The 24,067-nt window shown below is 40.1% G+C and overlaps 2 protein-coding genes across 6 annotated transcripts in view; both read left to right on the top strand.

The window, feature by feature from the left end:
* Positions 1-11,983, top strand: part of mgll (monoglyceride lipase) — an 84,992-nt gene extending 73,009 nt beyond the window's left edge. For both annotated transcript variants that reach the window (XM_039800299.1, XM_039800298.1), the window contains 4 exons: positions 1,664-1,774; positions 2,318-2,407; positions 4,117-4,332; positions 6,276-11,983. In XM_039800299.1, the coding sequence (XP_039656233.1) occupies positions 1,664-1,774; positions 2,318-2,407; positions 4,117-4,332; positions 6,276-6,392 (534 nt within the window). In that variant the 3' untranslated portion in view covers positions 6,393-11,983. The remainder of the gene's footprint in view (positions 1-1,663; positions 1,775-2,317; positions 2,408-4,116; positions 4,333-6,275) is intronic.
* A 5,586-nt stretch (positions 11,984-17,569) lies between these two features.
* The window catches only part of prkar2aa (protein kinase, cAMP-dependent, regulatory, type II, alpha A), a 48,424-nt gene continuing 41,926 nt past the window's right edge, over positions 17,570-24,067 (top strand). The window contains exons 1-2 of one of the 4 annotated variants that reach the window (XM_039800416.1): positions 17,570-18,228; positions 19,140-19,423. In XM_039800416.1, the coding sequence (XP_039656350.1) occupies positions 19,177-19,423 (247 nt within the window). In that variant the 5' untranslated portion in view covers positions 17,570-18,228; positions 19,140-19,176. Of the gene's footprint in view, positions 18,233-18,814; positions 18,830-19,135; positions 19,424-24,067 lie in introns of those variants that run through there. The other 3 variants (XM_039800414.1, XM_039800415.1, XM_039800418.1) reach the window with 3 other exon arrangements.

Raw genomic sequence — 24,067 nt, 5'->3', positions numbered from 1 at the left:
CTCTGTGTGTGTTTGTGTGGGCATATGCGGTGACTGTGAGTGAGCGCTTGTGAGATTTTCTGGTGGGAAATGTTTTGTTTTTGGTGCCTCTTTTTGTGAAGTGAGCCTGTCATTGGCCCCAGCCTGATGAATATTCACACAAGTGTCAAAGAATGCTCACAAACAAAGTTGAAGCCAATTAGTCTCCAACGAGAGAGACAGAGACAGGGCAAGGGACAGAGACAGAGACAGATTCACAAATGCAGAAACACTGTGCTCATGTGTATGTGTGTCTGCCTGTGTGCACGCGCACAGACACTTGCACGTTGCATACAAGAAGAGAACCCACGACAAAGTGAACCATGGCAAATTGATTTGAGTCTAAGCCGCCACAGAGCTGCTAATTATCATGGCCCTACATCACCAGATTTAAATCACAGTCCCAAATGTCAGCATGGGGGCCAAGGTGTGACCTTGCGCTGCTGTTCGCTGCAGCTACACAGTGCACGTTGTGTGCTAAGAGCTGTGGGTTCACATTCGCATTTCTCTCCCAGTCTGTTTATAGCTTTAGCAACAAAAGAGCAGGGTGGAAATTCACGCCCATCTAAACAAAAGGGTTGTTTTATGTTCTTTTTGACCTCTGAGGAGTTTTCCCACTGCTCCTCACATCAGAACCTCTCACCAACTTTGATAAGGCACTCCCTGTCAGCTGTTACAGGCTCTCATATCATCTTCCCCTCATTGAAACATGTTCTGTCTTCTATTTTTAACTCTTCAAGTTGCTTTAATTTGTTTTAAACTTTAAAACTCTACCTCTTGCCCGTAGCTTTTTTTTTTTATAATTTATTTTCTTGGTAATTCTTCATCATCATCATCAGTCTGTCTGACTGGAATGCTTTATTCCTCACCATTTACTTTTTTTACCTTTTTGAAGATCTAGAATGTCAAACATATTCTACCATTGCCCTCATTTCAAGCTGCTCTGTCTGTCACATAAATTCCTATCATGTAATATTGTAAGGCTAGCATTAACAAAAATATATTTTATTTAAATCTAAAACTATTTAAATGAACTTGAAGGCTGCCTGCAATACTGATTCACACAACAACCAATCAAAATGCTGATATCAGGTCACAGTTGGTATTACCAGGACCAGCTGATACTTACTATGATCACATGACAGCACAAACAAGAATGGACAGCAAACAGTTTGTGACATGGATCCACTGAAATTAAATCTCCATGATCGAATATTTTCTAGATTTGTGGATTGACACATAAATCTTGAGTTCTGTTTATTGAAACATAAATAAGTTACAGGTCAGTTGAATAATATTTACTGTTGTCTACCCTGCAGCAGTGTTTAGATGGAAATGTTTGCACAAACCTCATGCAACCAACATAACCAAGTTGTCAGCATAAGGTTCTTCACACCATACTTTATGTTTAGTAGCTTTAAAATTAAAATCTTATGTGTATGTTATGTTATGTTATGAAAGTCGTTACTTTTTTGTAGCACATTGCATATATTGTATAGATTGCTTGACGCACATACGTTTTTGTATCAATTTGTATAAATTAAGTGCTACAAGAAATAAGAGATTTTGCATTCCATTGTTAGAGAAATAAACACCTGGTTCGTCTGCATATATAAATATATATTCTGTGCTTTTTCTCACTCAGGGTGGTGCTATCTCCATTCTGACGGCCTGTGAGAGGCCCGGTGATTTTGCTGGAGTGGTTCTGATAGCTCCGATGGTCCAGATGAACCCGGACTCGGCCACACCGTTCAAGGTGCCACACAATCGCTATTCCTCTTTATTTTCCACTAATCTTTCCTTCATAAGTGAGTCACACTATTCAGTCAAGTACTCAGTCAGTTAACCCAGAAGTCATTCATTAGTCTTACTCCACTCAGCCCTGCTCTGGGTAATGACTGTAATACTGACACCTTTTATTTTGTGTATTTCAAGGGCAAGAATCATTGTAGGTGCCCTTATCAAATCACAGATACAAGTGTGTCCAATTGTCAAGGCCAACACTGAAAAAAAATCTGCATGGGAGGAGAAGAGACTTTTTTTTCAAATGATTAGCATGTTTTAACAAAAAGAAATGTGAACTCTACACTGATATAAACATACAGTAGAAACACACTGCATGCACACAGGGGAATTCTACAGCATATACTCCAAATGTTCACAACTGTATCTCTTTGTAACACAAGTCAGATGGCGAGAAAAAACAATAGAGAGAGATAGAATTCATTCATCAGAGAGGTGTTGATGTGTGAAAATAAACTGACAGACTCTGGGTGTTTTGTTTTTTCGCTGTTTGCAGGTTTTTCTGGCGAAGGTTCTGAACCACATGGTGCCCAGCCTCACTCTGGGCTCCATCGATTCCAAATGGATCTCACGGGACAAGAAGCAGGTGAGAGACACATGTCGGTGTGGGTTTGGGTTGGGGAGCTGATTGAAATGTCTGGTATGGGCGTAGCAGAAAATAGAATTTACAAGATCTCAAGGGAGACATTTGCCTGTGTACTTGTGGAAAGTCATGCACCAGGAAAGCCCACCCCACAGTACATAATTTGAATCATTTCCGAATAGCAATTAGTCAGTCTTATCTAGCCAAGTTTGTTTGTGTGGAATACCATGGGTTGGTTGTATTGTGTTATTTGTTATTATAAAAGCAGGTGCATGTACTGTGTCACCTACAGGACAAGTAGACAAAATTGCTGGGTGTGTATTTGGTTGCGTGTGTGTATTTTCAATGAACCACAGAAAGGACAAAAACAAAAACGTGCAGGCACATCTGCACACCTCTATTTGCACGTATTTGTGCCTATGGACGTGTTCTGTGGTTTTTGTACTGTTGGGTTGTGTGTGTACATCATACCTGTGTCTGTAAGTATTGACATACCAAAGCTCTAGTAACAATGGAATCCCACACCCTGCTACTTCTGCTTCGTCCAGTCTATTGAAGGAAGTAAACTTTAAATAAGTAAAGATTTTTTTCACATGAGATAGTCACAATAAAACTATATATATATATATATATATATATATATATATATATATATACACACACACACACACACAACAGAAGGGGTGAGTGGAATTCTGGCCGTTGATACTTACTGTATGGTGTAGGTTTTTGGATTTCACCCATTCGTATCACCACCGCAACACTAGATGGATGTATCATACATGATTGGGACGCATAGTGCCATAATTACAAGCAACAAGCAAATATGGCCTGATACAATAACAATAAATCATTAACATTTTTACAAGGAACTTCTAAGCCTTCCATCTATATATTAACTGTTGCTTTACCTTTTCACTGTGAGATAAAGTGGGAAACAGTCCAGCAAAAAAAGTTGATGATTTGTACTATGTAATGTATTCCTTTTTGTGATATGATTTTATCTCAGTTCTGAAGAAAGTCTTTTCACCTTTAAGTATGTGTTTCTGAGTATCACTGACTTCCTCTGAGCTGCTGAACAGGTTGTGTTGTGTCACATCTCAGCTTACAGTCATTTATTATTCAAAGAAGCTGCGCATGTGGCCTGAGAGAACCTGCTTCTGTTAGAGTGGGCCATCAGCTGTGTTCACATATAAAATGAATAGAATGTGTGTTTAATGTAAGAAAAACAGGGTGTGTCCTCTGCTGTTCAACTCTGATTTAAACACAATCTACCTTCTGTGTCTCTCCCTTCCTCTGACTCTTATTTTTCTTTCCATAAAAGCCCTCCTTTCATTTATTCATGATCCTTACTCCAATTTGCCAACTTTCATGGTTTTCCCATTTCTTCTCATGGCCCTCTTTTCTCCAATGGAGGCACTATTATTCACATGGCTTTCTTCCATATGTGAATTAAACTACAAATTGTATTGGAATTTTTGAATATAGATGCGTAATACAACCATCCAGACCTTACACTTACACTTTAAATGTCCAACAAAAAATGTAGCTTCTCTGGTTACATTAAGAGATAAATGACAAATCAGAATCAGCCCTGCATCGCAGGGAGATATGTGATATGTGAACTTGAGCATCGTCCACTTTGCCCCATAACTCTTTCCTTTCTCTCTCTCTCTCTCTCTCTCTCTCTCTCTCTCTCTCTCTCCTGCCAGGTGGAGGCGTATGACGCTGATGAGCTGAACTTCCACGGTGGCATGCGGGTGTCGTTCGGCATGCAGCTGATGGGGGCGGCAGCGCGCATCGAGAGGGAGATCCCATCCATCAGCTGGCCCTTCCTGCTCCTGCACGGCGACAACGACAAGCTCTGCGACATCAGAGGCTCCAAGATGATGTACGAGAACGCTCCGAACTCAGACAAGAAAATCAAGGTGGGGATGGGTTGTTCACAGTAAATATAGTAAATATCATGTAAATGATTTCGAAAAACGTGTTTATTAGTTTATTTGAAATGATTTTTTTTGTCTTTGTCAGCCTGGTCATATAAGGTTAAAAAAAATGGAATAATCACATTGACACAAACTTGTATCCATTTGTTCTTACTGTTCCTTTTTTTACACTCAATTTGTGACACACAATACCAACATCTGACATTTCAAAAAGACACTTTTGTTGGCTGTATGAGAGGTTGCTACAGCTTGAGGGCAACAAAGTTTATGCTTTTGTGGCTGACTGATACATAAAGTGCAACTTCAGGAAGTGTTTCCTGTTGCCTTTGATACATGGGAACCCAGTTTGTTTATTCGTTTCGTTTATTTCACACGTCATCATTGTATCATTAAACACAATTTCAGAAGGTACGATGATCATATGTAGGCCGCGTGAAATGGGGAACCCCAAATAAGCTACTAAAAGCTTTTCGGAGGGGGCTAGTTCAGTATACCTAAAAAGCTGTGTTGGCAGTAAAAGTTTTCGGATACGTAAGTTTTAATCATTAAAGTGCATCAATTAATGAAACCGTTCAGCTAAAACTTTTACTCAGCCTTCTCACACACACAACTACAGCTGGCTCCAGCAAGGGGCATTCACTGACAGACAGACAGACAGACAGACAGACTGGAGGCAGTTTGACCTTTATAGATTCTTCCTCTTTGCAGTAGGGTGTGTATCTCTGAAGAAGGAAGTTCACACACTTTGTTGCCACATAGCTAATTGCATGAGGAACAAAAAATATAACTGGAATGAGAAGCAGAATTGAAAAGAGACAAACCAGTTCCTGCATGTGTTTGTTTTCTATTGAATTAGGCCGGGTTCATGAGCTGCAGGGACTCCTTTATCACATGTCTTATCAAAGAAATGATTGGTATACCAAATGTCCCAACATTTCCCTGTAGGTTTACCTAAGCATGATGGATGTGTCTCAACTTTGACCCCTGACTGAATTTGGACTGCAGTTAATTTAAAAGGTGTTCTTCAAATGACTTAGATTTCAAATAATAATAACCATTTCTGAGCTCAAATAAACCAGTTCTGAATAGCTTCCTTGTTGCGTGGATCCTAGGGCTGCTCTATTATGGGGAAAAAAATCATAATCACAATTATTTTGGTCAACAATGAAATCACGAATATTTAACACGATTACGCTTTGACGTTTGGAAAAAAAAAAGACATTTATTGAACTTAACAAAAACAGTGAAACAGTTAGTGAAAACAGCTTGAAATGTTAAATTTCCCTTAATACTTTTCCCGTTTTGAACTTTTTTTTTTTCATTCAGAACACAAGACAAAATACTGCAAAACAAAATGTGCAAAATAATAGTTTTTTTCGATTACATTGTTTGTCGGAATTGCAATCAGGTCGATTAATTGCAGAGCCCTAGTGGATCCCATTTCCCTAGTCTATATCCACGACGTTCCACTTCCGGGATTGCTCCGTTGCCGCCGGAAATTCCCCCGGATTTCACTCTTTTCGGCCGGATGTCCGTTACCTTCCGCTTCCTTTGTGTTGGAATTCTAATCTCTGGTGGATTTATGAGGACTATGGTTAACTACTCTTCAGATCTCTGCAGGGTAAATCCAGACAGCTAGCTAGACTATCTGTCCAATCTGAGTTTTCTTTTGCACGACTAAAACAACCTTTACACGTTTCACCAAAACAAGTTCCTTCCAAAGGCTATTTTGCAGCGGCACCGTGGCTCTGCTCAGTGCTTAGCACCAACCATGATGACTGTGATTGGTTTACAGAAATGCCGATAAACCAGAGCACGTTTCTTTCTGTGTGGACTAGCCAGGCCCTCCTCCACAGTGCTGTGGAGGAAGGTCTGGCAAAGCGAGACTACCATCTCTTTGACTCTCTATCATTGCTCCTGTTCAGGTCTACGAGGGAGGCTACCACGCCCTTCACCACGACCTCCCAGAGGTGGCCGAGTCCGTGCTGAAGGAGGTGACCAGCTGGATCACAGAGCGCCTCCCCGCTACGACATCACCATAAACGCACCACTCCTAGAAAAGTGACTTTGACAACCCATTCAGCGCTCCAAGGCAACTGCCAACCTAGTCCCAAGAGGCCTGCTCATTTTCCAGTAGTCCGTCGGGCATAACACTACTACTACTACTACTACACTCTCCGGTCTGGGAAATACATTTTCTCAGTGTAAAAGGTTTACTGATGTTATCCTCCAGGCACATGCTGTACGAAAAAGAATATTTCCACATCCCCTGTGCATCTATCAGTCAGCCCAAGTTACACTGATTTAAATTGGATGATGGGGTCAGAAACTACTTCTTATTGGAGAAACTCAGCAGCAGTGAATGCATTAGACCTCACTGAGGTGCAGCTCAAGTTAAGTAAAGTTTAAGCTATAGTATCCTGGGGTTTGAAGTGCAATAATGAAGTTTCCTCCTCATTTATACACACAAGCCAGATGTTTTTAAGAAGTAATGACACGTGTAATATAATATATTATGAATCCACACAGGCACATTTCCTTTTTGCTCATCCACCCTCAGCAGACAGGTCAGAGGTCAGGATCAGCTGGAGGACAGCACATCTGGAGCTGCTGTGGTTTCAGTGCAGGGTGAATACTCAATAGCTAGGTCCTCACACTGCTTCACTATCTTCACGGTGTCAGCAGTTATGTAACACCAGTGGACACAATACAGGTTTTCTGTAAGACAGTTTTGTTAGTGCTTACTTAGAAGCAGTCTTCCGATTTGGTGGTTTTAAAAATGACCTAAAATACCACTGTTGACACTTCTAGAGTCACTCAGAAACTTAAACTTAAACTTTTCTTTGGCCCAAAGACAGATGCTTGGCACCGATACATTACATATGAAGATTGGTGTCATCCATCCATTTAAATCTAGTCCTAATATATTCATTTGGCATGTTGTTTTAAGTGAATTGTAAAATGGATTCTGGCAAAATATTTCAAGTCTTGTATATTTTGACCTCCTATAAAGTGAGGATTTCCAGCCAAATGATTATTTCCCCCACCATCTCCACTGATTGATCAAGTTACCAATGTGACAAATTCACTGTCCATATAAAGTACTATACTTCTTTCAATGAGCCAGTTAAGAGTGTAGGGACATGAAGAGAAGGCAGATTAACCAGGTGAAGCTGCTCTCTTTCTCTGCAGGTGGGAAATAGAGGAAAAGAGCAAAGTTCAAAAGGTCCCCCCGTGTGACCTTTGACCTTTTAAGGTCACAGTTGATTTCGGGTCATTCTCTGCAGCTAGAAATTCATTAAGCTCAGAATGCAGACGAGGGCCCAGCTGGAAAACGAAAGGGACCCATCGCTCGGTTACTGTTAACAAAAGACTAGATTTCCTCTATTCACTCAGCATCTGTCATTTGGTGGGTATTTTTATCCAAATCACCTTTAAGTGATATGAATGTATGCATTTCTTGCATGGGTGGCCACAGTGGGAATCCAATCCTCTCAGGACATTGCTGCAGTCATACTTCTATGGGAAAGCAGGATGATCTTTAGAATAGATTCCAGACAATGTGAGAAGGAAAGTGATATCACTGAGAATAAAATTTCTGGCTTCAAAAACACAATTGAAGATTGTACCTAAACCCCAACAAATCTAGTATATAGTCCATGGACTTATGTTTTCAAATCACAGAGAAATTAGCTTTCTACAATGAAAAACTCTCTTTGTAGAATTTAAGACTTTGAAGCAGCTTTTATATCCTCATGTCGGAAAAAGAACATATAGCAAATGCAGTTGTTTTTTTAAACAAATAACTAAAATTCAAATAATCCAAGTGTGGCTTAGGTTTTTTAATCCTCTAAATCCCATCTACAGTACAGTACAAGGGGTAAAGCAGTCAAGCTAACATTTCCCCTTTCCTTTTCTATGTTCCCAAAGTATAAACCTGTCACTTCTTAAAGTGTTTGCAGCAGTGTGCAGTACTTCAAGTCAGCCCTGGCTTCAAATAGGTTTTCAAAGAAACCATAGCAATAATGTCACAATAGCCTATATTTTTGATAGCCGTTAATTGTAAGCTATACAGACCATTTTATATTGTCAGGTAGACTGTAATTAGCAGGTATTGCAACGCCCACTAAGCTTTTCCCATCTATTCAGCAAGCATGACAAAGTTTCAGCAGAGTCAAGAGTTTTAAAGTTGCACGTGATCGTCCATCCACAACATCAACCATTGAAAGGGAGCAAACATTTTGTTTGTTGACTTCAGACCTCATGCATGTCCTGTAGATAATACGTCTTTTGCAGTTCATAGAAGGAGACTCATCTGTGTCCCTCTGGCTTTTTAGGAGTTTTCTTTATCACCCAGAGTTCAAAGAGACTCATGCAGAGAGTGTAGGGGAAGCACAGTGTTGTGTCCACGGTGACCATTACTCAAGTGTAACCGTGGCAGCAGGCTGGCGGCAAGGTAGATTTTTTTGAAATTCCATTTTACATGTGTAGTTACCACGGTGATCACTACAAGAATAATAGAATGAGATGAGTTTCTGGCGTCATGCCTGCTCTGTCTCTTTTTCTTAATAACTTTCCATTTTCTCCCTCTGTCTCTCCCTGTCACACCCCACCGTGTCACAACCACCTTTTTTTTTTTTTTTTGTTGCTGTGGTGACCAGCACTCTTTGTTCTGTCCATCACCGAGCCCCTTGTTCTACTGTTGATTATTACATCTCGTAATGTCAGCCACCCATACTGTTCCTAGTGGTCAGTTGTCAGAACTGCAACAGGTTGCGTGACATTTGTCATTTTGTTTTTACAGCTGGCTTTAAACCCATCAAATTACTTCAGGGACGCATCAACTTAACATTTCTACATCTGTATGCGAGAGTGTGACCTATTTGTCGCCTGCTAACATGCCCTGCAGACAGTTTCCAGCTCTAATGTGTTTTGCTATTTTTCATCTTTATTTTCTCTGATGTTTGCAAACCGTTCTCTGATCTTGGTATTGAAACAACGGAGTTGCATTGGAAAATGAGAGATTAATGAATTGAAATCAGCGGGAAAATGAAGGCAAGGCGAGCTTATATTGTATATATTTCTTTTTTATGCAAATCAAAGTGCTTAGCAGAATGGGTAAAATGCATTAAATACGAAAAAAAGAAAAAAAAGGGATAGAAAAAAGTAAATGAACAGAAGTGAGTTGAGGATGCAAGTGCATCCTCTTCTCCGTTTTCACAGGCATCAGAAGACATTTTGCCAGACCGAATATCATGTTACACTGCCATGGGTGCAGACATTCAATGAGATGTAATGTATTCATTGGTCCCAGTGGGAGTCAGCCCCTTAACTTCAACCCCATATCAGAAGCACTTCAAACACAATCTCCTCCTGATTGAGCTGCAGCAGGCCCAGCACACACAACAGCTGCACAGCCCCAGTTGTATTCAGACTGGTAATAGCACCCCTGCTGCACAATGGATTCAGACTTGCAGGATCCTATGTAACAGTACATTTAAAAAGCTCTACCTGTCAGACTACACAAGTGCATATACTGAGATGGAGATGGAGTGAAAGGAGAAGAGGGAGAAAAAGAGAGAAGAGAAGCGGTCAGTAACCATGGCAGAACGTTTTTTTTTTCTCACCGAAATCACCCAGTAACAAATGTGTATTTGTTAATGGTGCAGGATGTAAAGCAGACGTTGATGAGCTTTCAGACCTGGTTGTCCATTATGCTGCTCTGACGATTCCCTTTTGTGTGAGCATCGAGATAAGAGAGCAGACAAGTACCGTCAGCAGCTCACAGTGAATAATAAGAGCTGCACACGCTCACTGAATTCAAATCAGGCTGGTCTGCTGTATGTACTTAAAACACACTATATCCATTTTTTGCAAATAATTAATTTTTTGGAATTTTAAGGCAAAAATGTGTTTTTTGTGTATTTTTGCCCCATCTATCACTTGTCTTGATTCAAAAGTGATGGATGAAAGTCTATAAGTGAATTTAAGGAGGAATCCTTTCCCCTAGATTTCATTTTTATTCATCTGTCCTAAAGGTGTGTAACCCCTGACCCTTTGTACTGCTAGCCTCCCCTATGCATGCCAATATTGTTTTCTACTGGCATCTATACTTATACAAGCATGAATTGTATGCAGGTTTGCCATACTGTGAGATAGCCATGTACAGATGCATTGCTCTGTTGATGTTATAATCCACAAGACTGTTAATATCTTCTATTCAGGACAGATGTTTTATGTTATGTAAGGGATAGAAAATAACAAAGGCAGGGAAACCGCTGAGTCTGTTTGGTCTACAGCTTTTCTGACAAAGCGAAATTCAATTGGCCGGCCAGTTTGTGAATGGGGCTGTTGTTGTTTTTTTCTTTCTTAGAAAAGATATTGAAAAAGATATATGGTGGAGGACTAAGGTGCACAGGCCAGTCTTTCTGTCATATGAGATTAAAGTGCACTGGAAAGATTCAGTGCACAGTTTGTGTGAATGAAGTCGAGCATCAGGGCTCAAGTAGACAGCAAGAATTGAAGAGGTCTTCTCCAAAATGCTTTAAATGCATAAAAAAAATAGGTTCTATCTTAAGTTCATCATCACCATGTCTGTAAAATACAGATCCAGGTTGTCATCATTTCCTTCCCTGGGACTTAAGTTATATACAGTAAAAATGTGACATTGAAAATGCAGATATCATTTTCAAATGGTTGACATTGCATTTTGGAACAAAACCCTAATTCAAGTCTTGCTTGTTTTATCAACAATGTTGATTAATTTGATGTATTTGTAGTGGCCAGACTGCTTGATTACTGAACATAATTGTAATACACTGTATAGTAGCATAGGATTGTTAACAATGCTTGATGAAAATATGAAAATGTATTTTACAAATCTTTTAATTATCTTGCCGAATGTATTTATAGGAATTAATTTTATGTATAGGCTACCATATATTGATTACATGTCATGACAAGGCACTTTTTATACCATAAACCGGTCATATTATGTACTTTTTACTGTTGATGCTCAACTACATGAAGCTCCATAATACTTTTTGAGATGGAAACTGTTTCTGATATGATTTTGCATATAGAGTATTTTACTACTGTGTGTTGAAGTCAGCATTGTGTTGAAAAACAAACTAAAGCCGTGCAGTTTGTCACATAACTATAAATGTTTAAACCATCTAATAATAGAATGTTTTTGTTAAGATCTTAAAAACAGGGTGTTATTGCTACAGGTTTGGGGAAATCTTGTACTTCTTTCCCAAATTTGCCTTTCAGAAACTTAACTCTCACTTTACTGTAATCTTGAGGTATCTCCTCTTTAAAAAATGTAAAATGAAATGGACACGAGTGAGAGACTTAATTTAGCTCTCTGTATTCATAAAACCATCTGTTACATCTCAGATCAAGGACAATTTGGTCAAATCATGTTTGAGGACTAAATTGCAGGTATCAGAGATTTTTATGGGGACGCTATTTTTAAATTGTGGTCAAGTGTTGTTTGTGCCTTTATTACTATGATGATTGTGTATCTGAGCGTGTGTGTCTGTGTGTTTTGATATAAACTTAGGAAATTTGTGTTTGGTAGATAATTTCTCTGTGGTAACAATGCTTTTTGGCAATAAATATTATACCTTTGGAAAGCCTGTTTAGTTCCCTTTCAAATGGTGCCCCATTTGTAAGGAATGAGCAGCAGCGCTGAGTATGTGGGTTGCACCCATGATAAATTTGCCAAATCTTCTCTGCCAATGCCAAACAGCTTATTCTGCCATTGACTCATTTGGTGTTTGGTGGATTGGATGATTGCAGTTTGAAGAAACAAGACATATTGGCAATTTAACGATTTATTCATTTCACAAACAGGAGCCTCAGTAGCGTGTGGAAGAACCATACACAGCCACAACAGAGTGGCACCTCCTCCTCATGCTGGTCACCAGCCTGGTCACACACTGCTGTGGGATGGCATCCCATTCTTCAACCAGCATTTGTCCCAAGTCAGCCAACGTGGTTGTGTTGGTCACACTGGCACGAACGGCACGCCCAAACTGATCCCACAAGTGTTCAATGGGGTTGAGGTCAGGACTGCTGGTTGAAGAATGGGATGCCATCCCACAGCAGTGTGTGACCAGGCTGGTGACCAGCATGAGGAGGAGGTGCCAGGCTGTTGTGGCTGTGTATGGTTCTTCCACACGCTACTGAGGCTCCTGTTTGTGAAATGAATAAATTGTTCAATTGTCAATATGTCTTGTTTCTTCAAACTTCAATCATCCAATCCACCAAACACCAAACGAGTCAATGGCAGAATAAGCTGTTTGGCATTGGCAGAGAAGATTTGGCAAATTTTTCATGGGCGCAACCCACAAATGCATGTTCTTTACAAATGGTCGCACCATTTAAAAGGGAACTAAACAGGCTTTCCAACAGTATAAGATTTATTGCCAAAAAGCATTGTTACCACAGAGAAATAATCTACCAAACACATATTTCCTTACTTTTAGTGCTAAGTTTAGATGAACTGTACGAGCTGCGTTAAGCAGAACAGTTTCTCTTGGTTTTCTGGTTGTCAGATCTGTTCTGTTTGAGTAGTTGGGTTTGTCTGCTTATCTTTCTCCTGTCTGTCTCTTTCTATTTATGTCTGTCTGAATTTCTGTCCAATCCAGGGTCTAAGCAGATTTGGGTCAGAAACAGTTGCAGCTCATAAATACCTCCCAGCTCCTTTAAACACCTGTTTTGTTTGCCTAAAGACATTATTATGAAGAAACACAATACTTTACATTAAAGATGAGGCTTTTGCCCCATTTGGGTTGCTATAGTTATCGTGTGTAACATTTTGAAGTTATCTGTTTTTTTCCCATTGGTTTTCAACAGAAAACAGGAAGTTCTGTCCATCCATGATAATACCACAAGGATTTGAAATACAAGAACCAGATGTGGTGTTTCTGAGTCCATCAAGAATGCCTGTATTGAATGGTTTCATTCTTCATCCTTGTCGTTATTTGTACATGTGGAAATACTGTTGCTGTTGCAAAAATGACAAAACATTTCAAACTTTTAGTCAATGCAAGTGTTGACACACTAATACATTAAATCAACATAGATTCATTTATTTATTTTGGCATACCCTAAAAACACAAAAGGCTGCATCAGTAATTGTTTTTAGTTTTTTTTAAGGTTGAAAAAGAAAAACAAGAAGAATACATACATTTTATTCAAGCAAAAACTATACAATAACGTAGCACTAAAACATTCACAGTTGGCTTCTGTATCTTTGGCAGAACTGGAGACAAACTTTAACATGCTTTGTCATTACTTGTACTGTTACTCTGCACATGGCACAATATTCACGAATATTGTGCACAATAGTTTTGGCCATAGTTACTGGTACTGGTAGAGATCTAGATTTTAATTGGCTCTGAGGAGGCGGAAGCTGAAAAGTCAGATGTGAAAAATTGGAAGATGAAATGTGAATTGTTGTCAGGCAAAGCCATTCCATCGACACATACAGCATAAATTGTGATAGAGAAACGACTGCTACATTTTTCCATTATATTATGGGAAAACTAACATGATCATGCATTGACATAAAGTATGAAGTCAATTGGAGTCTGTGTGGTAATAGGCAGCCCATCATGGACCAAATAGCGTTATGTTGAAGCATCACATTCTAGAGTCTTCCTTGTAAAGTATGTTGTTTGTTTTAACAGTTTACTAAATACTGATGACATTGCATTTGAATAGCCCAGTTCTGATACTCTTTCAACTCAACTTTTGTTTTCTACATCTCTTAAGACAATATACCCCCAAACTTTAATTTAACTCAAATTTATATAATAATAAACATTGTCAGAATCCTAAACGTTTTACTGATGCATTAGTCACGTCATGATAAGTTGAGTATCAGCATTAGAAAATTAAATTCAAGTGTAACAAAAATACTGTAAATAAAGTGTAATAATCAAAGTACTTCTAAATCATTGAACGTCATATTTGTTACTATAACGTCCATACTCTCTTACAGAATAAACTATATGACTGTTTAACTGTGCAGCCTGACTGGAATACTTTCACAGCTTCTCTTTGTAATGGGTTCAGAGTGTAGGTAAATGTTTTCATTTCGCTTAGTAGTTCACTTTATTACTAAACTACATTTGTGTGATAGACATTTTATTAAAAGGAAAGCATTGTGTGAGATTTTTTTTTTTTAGTTCTATGTGATTCTAGCTCATTATTGTGTTTTCACCCTAATTCCAAGCAAATAGCCATATCTCAAGTAATCATTTGTAAAGTTAGAAAAATATTTTGTTACTGGCATACTTTTTGGGACCAATTGTTGCAGCTAGTCAATGATTCACCTTCCACTGCCGTTAAAATAAAGTTAGACAATTTTCATTCTGTTATGCGTACAGCAGGGTGAAGTTGAGTGTCACATAGGCCAGTATGCCTGTCCGCCGGGTTTCTGTGGTGTTTAGTGTGTAAAACTCAAGAACAAGGATAACATTACCCCAGATATTTCAAATAGTTATTGCTTTTGACTTGGTTGGTTGGGATATTAAAAAGCAAAGACCAGCCATTAGATGGCGGTATTGCATCACAAAATTCATTGAAGACAGCCTTGGTTGTATGAATTTAGTGTTGTAGAGCTGTATTTCCAGATCAGAGCACTTGCATGCCAGGCATGAATGAACCAAGATTTAGCTAAAGATTTAAGATACAGAGATTTTTCTTTTATATTTTGAATTGGTTTCAGGACTCTGACTTTTAATCCAGGGACATGAATTTGCCCTGACCCTACTCTTGTCCAAATCTATATTTGCCACCAACCCATTTTCATAACACCCTTAAAATCAAACACATGCAGGCAGCCGGATAGCTCAGTTGGTAGAGCAGGCGCCCATATATAGAGGTTTACTCCTCGACGCAGTGGGCCCGGGTTTGACTCTGACCTGCGGCCCTTTGCTGCATGTCATTCCCTCTCTCTCTCCCCTTTCATTTATTCAGCTGTCTTATCAATAAAGGCCTAAAAATACCCCCCCAAAAAAAATCTTAAAAAAAAAAATCAAACACATGTGCTACTGTTTTTTTTTTTTTTTTAATCTTTTCAGTGTTTTCCTACACCACTGTTCATGTTACTCAGTCTGAACAGTGCATTTGTTTTTCAAAACCTTCAGTAATAATCTCCAGGAATTAGACAGTAGTGTCATTGAAGATCATTTCATCAGGCATTGCTGCTTTTGTTTGGCTCCATACATTGTAAAGTTACTGCACATGAGGCACAGCAAGGATGAAATGGAACAAGGTTCACAAGCCCTGTATCACCGCAAGCATATGGTATACAGTACCACCCCCCCAACCCTCCCCTCTCGTTCATCCTCATGTCAACACCTGATAATGTCAGCATTCCAAGACAGAGATGTTTGGAGAGGATATATACCAAAACACACACAGTATATACACACATACATATGCAGTACACACTAATTTTTTCACTGTCTCCCTCCACTCTTCTCTGCCCCATTTTCTCTCTCTTTCCCCCTCTCTCTCTCTCTCTGAGAATGTAGGCTAGTAGTTCTCCTTGGAATTGGCTTGAACCACATTAGCAGCAACTCCCAAAGGATGGCACTTCTAGGGAAGTCAAGACCAGAGTCCCGGCTGTACATATGAATATTTATTTGTCACTTTGAGTATATAGGCTGTACTGCCACTTGTTCATGTTCCTGTGGGTCCAGTGGGAAATACTTCCACAGAAAAATGTACTCCCAGGCATGAGTCTTATTGCGAGCCAACTCACATACAGCGGTGACTGAGGGAAAACAGTAAGGTTCACAAGTTTATTTTAGCAGTGTAATCAACCTCCATCATCCACCCTGTAAAGTCTGAGAAATGGCTTCTGATTATGTGGTTTATGTCGAGTTTAATCTGCTTTTTGAAAAAAGCACAGTTGGTTGCAAACTCTGTGTAAACGTCTTTAACCAAGAAATCTCCTTTTAAGAATGTATTATTTCCTAAGCTTATTTTCCCAGCAGAGGAAGCCTGGAGGCCTATTTTTCTTCTGTGTTTGTTGAAAACAAAGAACCAAGCCAATCAGAAACCGTTCGAGGAATTAAATCTGGGCTCGCTGTGGCCATGGCAACGGCTTTACCTTTGTTACAGCTGGAATGGAAATGGAAGAGAGGAGATGCTACACTGTGGTGGTACTTAGCAAACCTCTCAGAAGAGACACCTGTAGATCCAACCTCAGTAACACGGCTCCCTTTTGACTGGCTCATTTCTGCAGGGCAATACTGACCGTAGAAGACCTGGATTTAAACAAAGTAAAGAGCAGGAAGATGGTAGGGGAAGCAATAATCCCTGAGCACTGAAGCTGTGTACAAAAATAGAAATAAGCAGGACTGATGAATTTACTTAGATGGAATACAATTTAGATGGTTACATGAAGATTTGATATACGCATTCCCAGGACAACAGCAGAGTTTGCTGTCTTATCTGAACAGACCTAGTGTAGGAAGTCTGGAAGGAAAGAATGATAGACTGGTGGTGGGTTAGAGCAGGGAAATGAGTGAGGGATGAGGGCAAGGAAGGGATCTGGGACAGAAGAACACCTGTGAGGTCTTGAGTCTTTTTACACATAGGCGTACTACTAGAGAGGATTTAGGCTTTTCTGTGTTGCAGACTTGCAGCTGTACCAAGGTGTCTGGTCGATTATTGTTATGTCTGTTATTAAGTCAAACCACACTTAATAATACACTACTTGTGTTGAAATGATGGGTTCCTCAGGTTAAAGTACAACAAAGTTGAGCATTTTCCTTTAAGATGTCAGCTACATAGGACTGTTTTCCTTTTCCATATCACATCACAGGTATATTTCCAAGGAGTCACTCCAGTATTTGTAACCCAAATGCAAGTACTTAGAACACATTTTACATTAAAACAGCTAAACAAACACATCTTCTCACAGGCTTTACAGATCCAGGCATGTTGGCTAACCCAAACCCTTAGATCTTATTCATGATCTAATATTTCTGGAGATCTAGCTACCAAATTGTCATTTCCACTTCTGTGGGTTTGGTCGTATTCGGAGTGTACTCTGATCCCGCCTCTACTTACATGACTATCTCCAATTGGCAGGTGTATTCTAAACTTATATTGTGATTGGCCGTACTATTTGTCAATCAATGTCAAACGCTTTCTGCTCAGTCAGTAAACACGCCTCCTCACGCTTGCGAGAGGCAGCCGTTATTCGTGCGTGGTGTAGCGCTGTGGAGTACCTCTACGGGAGGGAGGAAACGTGTTCATTAAATTTTTGCAGTCTTCTCCTGTTGTAATTAACCGATACACTACTGAAATAATGTTTTAAAAAGGGTTTTCTTCGCTATTTTGGGTTGTACATAACGGCGGTGTGGCGCAACGCTGTAAACACTGAGTTTAGGATTTGTCACCTGCAGCAGCTGACACTTGTGTCTTGAGAAGAGTGGAGTCGCTAGGCAGTTGCCAAAGGAAAACAGGCAGTGGCTAACAAGTAGTTAGCAACTCAGCCAGTTAGCCTGCCAGCTAACCAGCTCTCCCTACTGCCACAGCAAGTCCCACCCTCTCTCACCAAGTGCGTGGACGTCGTAAGAGGCTGCAGCCGTGAAGTCGTGTGATTTTTCCTCTCAACATAGCCAGCATCGCTGTAGCTGGCAAGCTAAAATAGCCCTCTAAACGTTAGCTTGGCGACTCCGACGTTAAATTGTTGGCTTTAACGTAGGACAAGTGTCTTCTGTGGAGGGATACGGTCGCTACACTTGCAAAGAGACTGGCTAAAAAGAAGACACGAAATAAGAGCGAACAAGGAAGACACAGAGAAGGAGGGGACTGGCTAGTTTAGCCGGGGAGACAGAATCTCACGTAAGTAAGTTGGCTAGCTTACCAAACGGCTTACCGGTCCTGTACAACTTGCTGTGCTTGCATGGCAACGTTTATCCAGCCAGCCACTTATATGTGGCTTAGCTCCTGCAGCCAATGCGCCATACTATGTGCGAAAGCTAGCGGTAACGTTAAAGGCTTCCTTGAAGGTGGCACACTAGCTAGCAAGCTAGCTAACGTTAATGCTTGGTGGGTTGAAAGTGAGACTGCGCTTGGATCACAGCTCCTTTACGTTTACTGTAGCCATCGCTTGTTAGCTACGTTGGATAGGTAAATCTAGTTAAGTCTATAAGTGGATCGAACAGCGAAGTAGACCAGTTGTCACGAGTATTGGCTAATTAGTTGCTTTGCTAGCTACGTGTAGTTCCAACCGGGGCCACCCACCCAAGTTGACGGTTCAGTTTCTGACGATGCCAAGTAGTAATGTTACTGAAACCCAGCGAATGTCACTAGTTATCTGTTCCCCATGTTGCAAATGATAGACTCCTATCTGTTCGGTGCAGCTGTGGGAACTGTGTGTTCCTTGTCTCAACCCTAGATAAAGTGGACTGGCCGCTCAGACAATGTCACAGCAACACTTCATGTACGTCCAGACTCAATGCATTAACGTTACTTTTATAAATGGTAGCGTAGTATCTGTTCCGCTGTCAAACTTGACGTTTTTCTCTACAGCTACCCAGGCTGTTTAAGTACATTCCAGTTGTCATGCAGTGCTGTCATTAGCCACTTAACATTCACAGGGCACACAGTGTACTGACATAGTAAAAGTCAAAGTCAGCTGTTCAAAGCAACAATTAAGCCATCCTTAACCACATCACAACCCAGTACTCAAACACAAGTATGACTCTGTACCAAAGCAAAATCTGACAAATGTTCTCTCCTTCTGTAGATAGATAGAAAGCAAACACTGCCACTGAGCCACACACAGCCATGAGTATTGAGATACCGGTGGGGTTGACAGAACTGCTGCAGGGCTACACTGTGGAGGTGCTGCGACAAAGGCCGTCAGACCTGGTGGACTTTGCAGTACAGTACTTCACCCGTTTGCGGGACACCAGAAGCCAGGATGGGGCCAGTGCCGGTGGCAAGACGGGGAAAGGAGTGATGTTTGATGGGGAGCCGATGCAAACAGAGTCCAACGGAGATGATGACGAAGATGATGATTCTGACTTTGAGCGTAAGTTGATGTTTTCTTGTTACCATTGTCCTTTGCGTTGAACATGTCTGTGTGAGTGAAATATGACAGAATGAAGTGTAAGAGTGTGTTTGTGTCAGGGGTTTGGGGAGTGAAAGAGAGAAACTGAAGGTGAGGCTTGAAGCCTTGTCACTGATGTAGTCAGAATCTATCTCATCTCCTCTTGAGAGACAGATTCTCCAAGTGTGTGAGACCTGCCATATTTGCATACACATACTTGCACCAAGAAAATCCCATTCATCAGATAGTTTGGGAAGAGCCCTCATCTTTCCAGTCAAATCGTTTTAGAATCTGTGATAATATTACACTTTTGCGGTGCAAACTCTCAAGTGAAAACTTTACTTGGACTCCACAGAACTTCCTGAAAGCTTTATGTTCTTTACACTTTAGTTAAATTGAAAAGGAGCATTGAAAAATAACAAGAGGTAACCTGCAGATACACTCGATGTAATTACAAGGGATTTAAATGTTTTAAAGTATTTTTTTACTATCAGCCAACAGCCTATCTTTTCCACTTTATAATTTTAATGTTATATAGTTTATACTTGTCCCATTTTAATAGGATATGCTGTGAAAGTTAAATCTATACCAGAAAGCTAAAATAAGCCCACATATACAACTTTACAATCAAAGTAGAGTTGGAATTGAATTAAATAAAAAATCATATGTTATATTAAATGTGTATGTGTTTTCTCAGCAACAGTATACACAGTTGAATTTAAGAGTTCATGAACTGTATTAACCTTTGCTTTGTAGCTCAAACTATTAAAGTCCCACACAGTACGCTACTTTCAGCAGAAGCGATGCCATGCCTCTTTCGCATCACTCCCCAGTGTTTGTCAGACTGGCAGAAGATGTAAGCTGCTCCATAGCCCATAGCTCTCCTCTGTGCTGCTGAGAGCAGAGTGGCCTAGATCACATCCGTGTGCTGTGAAGCAAGGGGCTGTTACCTTGTGAATGGGGTTTCTGTTTTCTCAATGAGTCTATCCATTGTGATGATCAGCTGTGATGATCTGTGAATGTGTTGTAGCCAGGTGTGTCCTCTAAAATTCACTGATGTGCACGCAACATTTTTTAAGCTAATGACAGAATTTCACAGTGCTTTTATGTGTGTGGAAATCTAAATGCTTCTAAAGTATGATTGTGGCTTGCACAGTTTCTCTCCTGCCAGTATCATTGGCATTGGATACTAAAGCACCTGTGGGGTGTAACAGCTGGTTGCTGGGTTAAAAAAAAAAATGGAATTAATCAGACTTGTTTCCTGTGACTTGGGTAGTATTTTTTTGGTTTAAACTTTAGTTCTGGTTTTACTCTGTTGCATTTCTATGTTAACCATATTTATTATGCCCCATAATGAAATATTCATCTCGGCTGAAAGCAGTATTGGCCAACCTTGGAGATTGTTACAAGCTGGTTTAGGGTAAAAGGGGGATTACAGTTTCTGTTTCTATGCTCACACAAGTGGGGTTTGGCTGCTGTCAAACAGCTGTGACCTCAGCTGAGGGTGCAGTGTGTCTGTGCGTGCAAATGTTGTGTCAGTGTGTGTCTGTGAGTGCGTTAAAGGCAAACACATGTGTTACGACTTGATTTCACGCCCGTTCAAATTCCAGCCTGTCGACGCTTTTGATTAGCGATCGGTTGTTAAGCATTTTTCCCCACCTCATCCAAGGTGGCAATAACGGACAGGGAGCTGACATTGTTGTGTTTCAGGGAGAAGCTTTTGCCTTGATGCTGTGGGTCACACACATGACATCCATGACAGTATATTATCCAACCAGGCTTGTGTGCACATTCCCAGGGGACATTCATTTCTGATCGGAACAACACAGGCCTGTATAATGAAAGACATCATGTGCTTTTGCCTGATCACTTTTGTTAGCCCTTTGGTATAAAAGAGTACTATAGTGCTACTAGTTTAACAGCACATGCTCCAAAACAGTTTGGTCATGTGAAGAAAACGCCAAAATAACTTTTGTAACTCGGGATTGCAAAACTGAATAGATATTCTTGTATATTTCCACAGTGTCACATACCCAACCTGGTTGTATTAGTTTCAACCCTTACAGCACTGAACGATCTACAGACAATAAGACATTACACTCGCAGTATTAGGACCGCTGATGCCAGAATACAAAAGGTGTACCTCTGTATGCAGCTAAAAGCAGAGCATATCAGTAATAAGGTTTTATGGGGTCTTCTGGTGACCTAGGGCTTTAAAACGCTGACCTATATAATCACAACTTCCTTGATTTGTGTGTGGTAGGTCTTTATATTTTGTTTACAATATTGTTTAACATGTTGTGTCAGAATTCTAGTGCTAAGATTGAGCTCATTCTCCAAGGCCTGACTTTTTAGAGGTTTAAAACATTAGAGAAAGAATTTTTTTTTCTCACTTTTAGAACGCAGCTCATTAAATTGAATGCTGCTTGTATCAGGCAGTGACCCACTAGAAGTAGGCCAATGACTCATTTGCGGTTTTGACCCCTTAATTAACCCTTGTGTTGTCTTCCCGTCAACCTTGAAAAAAAACAAAAAAAAAACACTTTTTTTCTGACGCCTTTTTTTCAGTTTGTTTTTGCTTTTTCCAATGTTTTAAATTGTTAAATTTTTCTTCTACATATTTTCAGCGCTTATTTCTACGTCACATATTTTCTGATATAAAACAAAAATTGAAAACGGGTCAATTTGACCTGAAGTCAACACACGTGTTAAGAAATATGGCCATTGTGAAATAATGTATTAATTGAGCTGAGATGGCAGAACAGCTCTGTGAATGGGAGAAATAGTTTTATTGCACCTGTAGGAAGGTGAAATACAAGTTGTGTAACATGGGCATGCTCTGTATCTGATGTTTGTGTTGTAAAAAATCTTGACACTCTTTTTGGCGTCTTTTATTAGGCTACTTACAGTTATGATGATTCACCAGTGGGCTCTTAACCTTTCATTTGCGCTGCAGGAAATCACGGTGTATGAGTGTGCCGGCTAAACGCCTAAAATGTAAATGAGTTAGATAACTGGTAATGTATTCTCATGGACAGTAGAGTATACTCCTAAAACATGATGTCCTTTTTTACATGCTTTGTTTTCCAAACTCCTGCTGCCTTAATCCACAGCAGGATCACTGCACAGGCCTAAGCTGCTTAACAATGGAGATATTGTTTTGGATACAAACTGCTGTACCTCATCATATCTAGTGATGATTGGTCAAATGTTTTTTTAGTAACTCTTTCTGTGTTGAGGCTAAGCTTCAGTTAAGAAATGCTATGTTGACGGATTGAAATAAACCTTTAATTCAGAGCTGCTGTCTTTGCTGAAAATGAGTTTGAGAATAAACTTAGTTACACTAAAACTGAGAATAAACGTTGCATTAAAACTGAGTGCTCCAGATTCATGATCACCTGCTGTCTTCTTTAAATAGATGTTAAATTACTTACCACTAAAATGTGTGATCTTTCTATTTTACTCGGCATTCTCTTCAGATACAAAGGGCAGTGGTAGATGAAGGAAAGTACATGCTTTATGCAAAAAGGTGCCATACAAAAGAGGTCTTCCTAATATGTGCATGTTTCTTTTTTCTCCTTCGTGCCGGGCTGTTTCGTGTCAGTCTGGCAGTGCATGTGCACCAAGAGAAACAGAAGGCTATAAGTGGATGCCTCTGTGACTAAAACAAGTGGGGCTTTTTATTAAAAGATGGATAGAGGGACAGATGAGTAAGGGATGATAATAGAAATGAGTTAAATGTGTTTTTATAAGAGACAGCAGGGATAAAGCAGATCCTGAATGAAAAAATGATTGAGGGAGAAGAGAGGCTGAGAGTCTTTGTTAGAAGAAACAATTGGCTAACTTTATTTATCAAGGAATGTTGGAAGATTTACCTGCAGAATGCTGTCTGGGGGGGCTCCCTGAAAAGCACAGGTCAATAGTTTCAAAATGCTACCTAGGTGTTGTGCTGAGTACATGAGCACTGGTAGTTTTAAAGCGCTTTTTGGGGCATTTTTAGGCCTTTATTGACAGGACAGCTGAAGAAATGAGAGGGGGAATGACATGCAGCAAAGGGCCGCAGGTCGGAGTCGAACCCGGGCCCACTGCGTTGAGGAGTAAACCTCTATATATGGGCGCCCACTCTACCAACTGAGCTATCCGGGTGCCCGAGCACTGGTATTTTTAAAGTAGGGGTCTTGGGAAGATTCATAACATCAACAGAAGCCAGTAAAGTGTTTCCTTTTCATCGCAGCAGCCCTATTGCACCAGTGAGTGCAAATTTTCCCAGATGGTTGGTTTTCGTTTTGAACTAAAGTTCTGCAAGTATGACATACGGTTCATTGCTCACTAACGTTACGCACACAACTTACACACTGAGTTATTCCTTAAAAGGAGTTTGCTACTTGTATGACACATTTAAGTTTAATTATTTATTTTTAAATTCCATGATGCTTAGGCCCAGCAGGGAGTCAATTTGGGCCTGGCGGTCCACCAAGCTTGCAATACGCTGGCGGAAACCCTAACCTATAACCTTGAAAGTGATACATGATACATAGACACTTTTTAAGCAGGGTGTCTGGAAGTCCTGGAGAAGTTTTAAAAAGTCTGAAATTTAGTTAGCTAGGTCTAAATGTCTTACGCTGC

Source organism: Perca fluviatilis, chromosome 5 (genome assembly GCF_010015445.1).
Source record: "Perca fluviatilis chromosome 5, GENO_Pfluv_1.0, whole genome shotgun sequence".
NCBI lineage: Eukaryota > Metazoa > Chordata > Actinopteri > Perciformes > Percidae > Perca > Perca fluviatilis.
The sequence above is the reverse complement of the archived record's forward strand: the minus strand, read 5'-3'. Positions and strand labels throughout refer to the sequence as shown.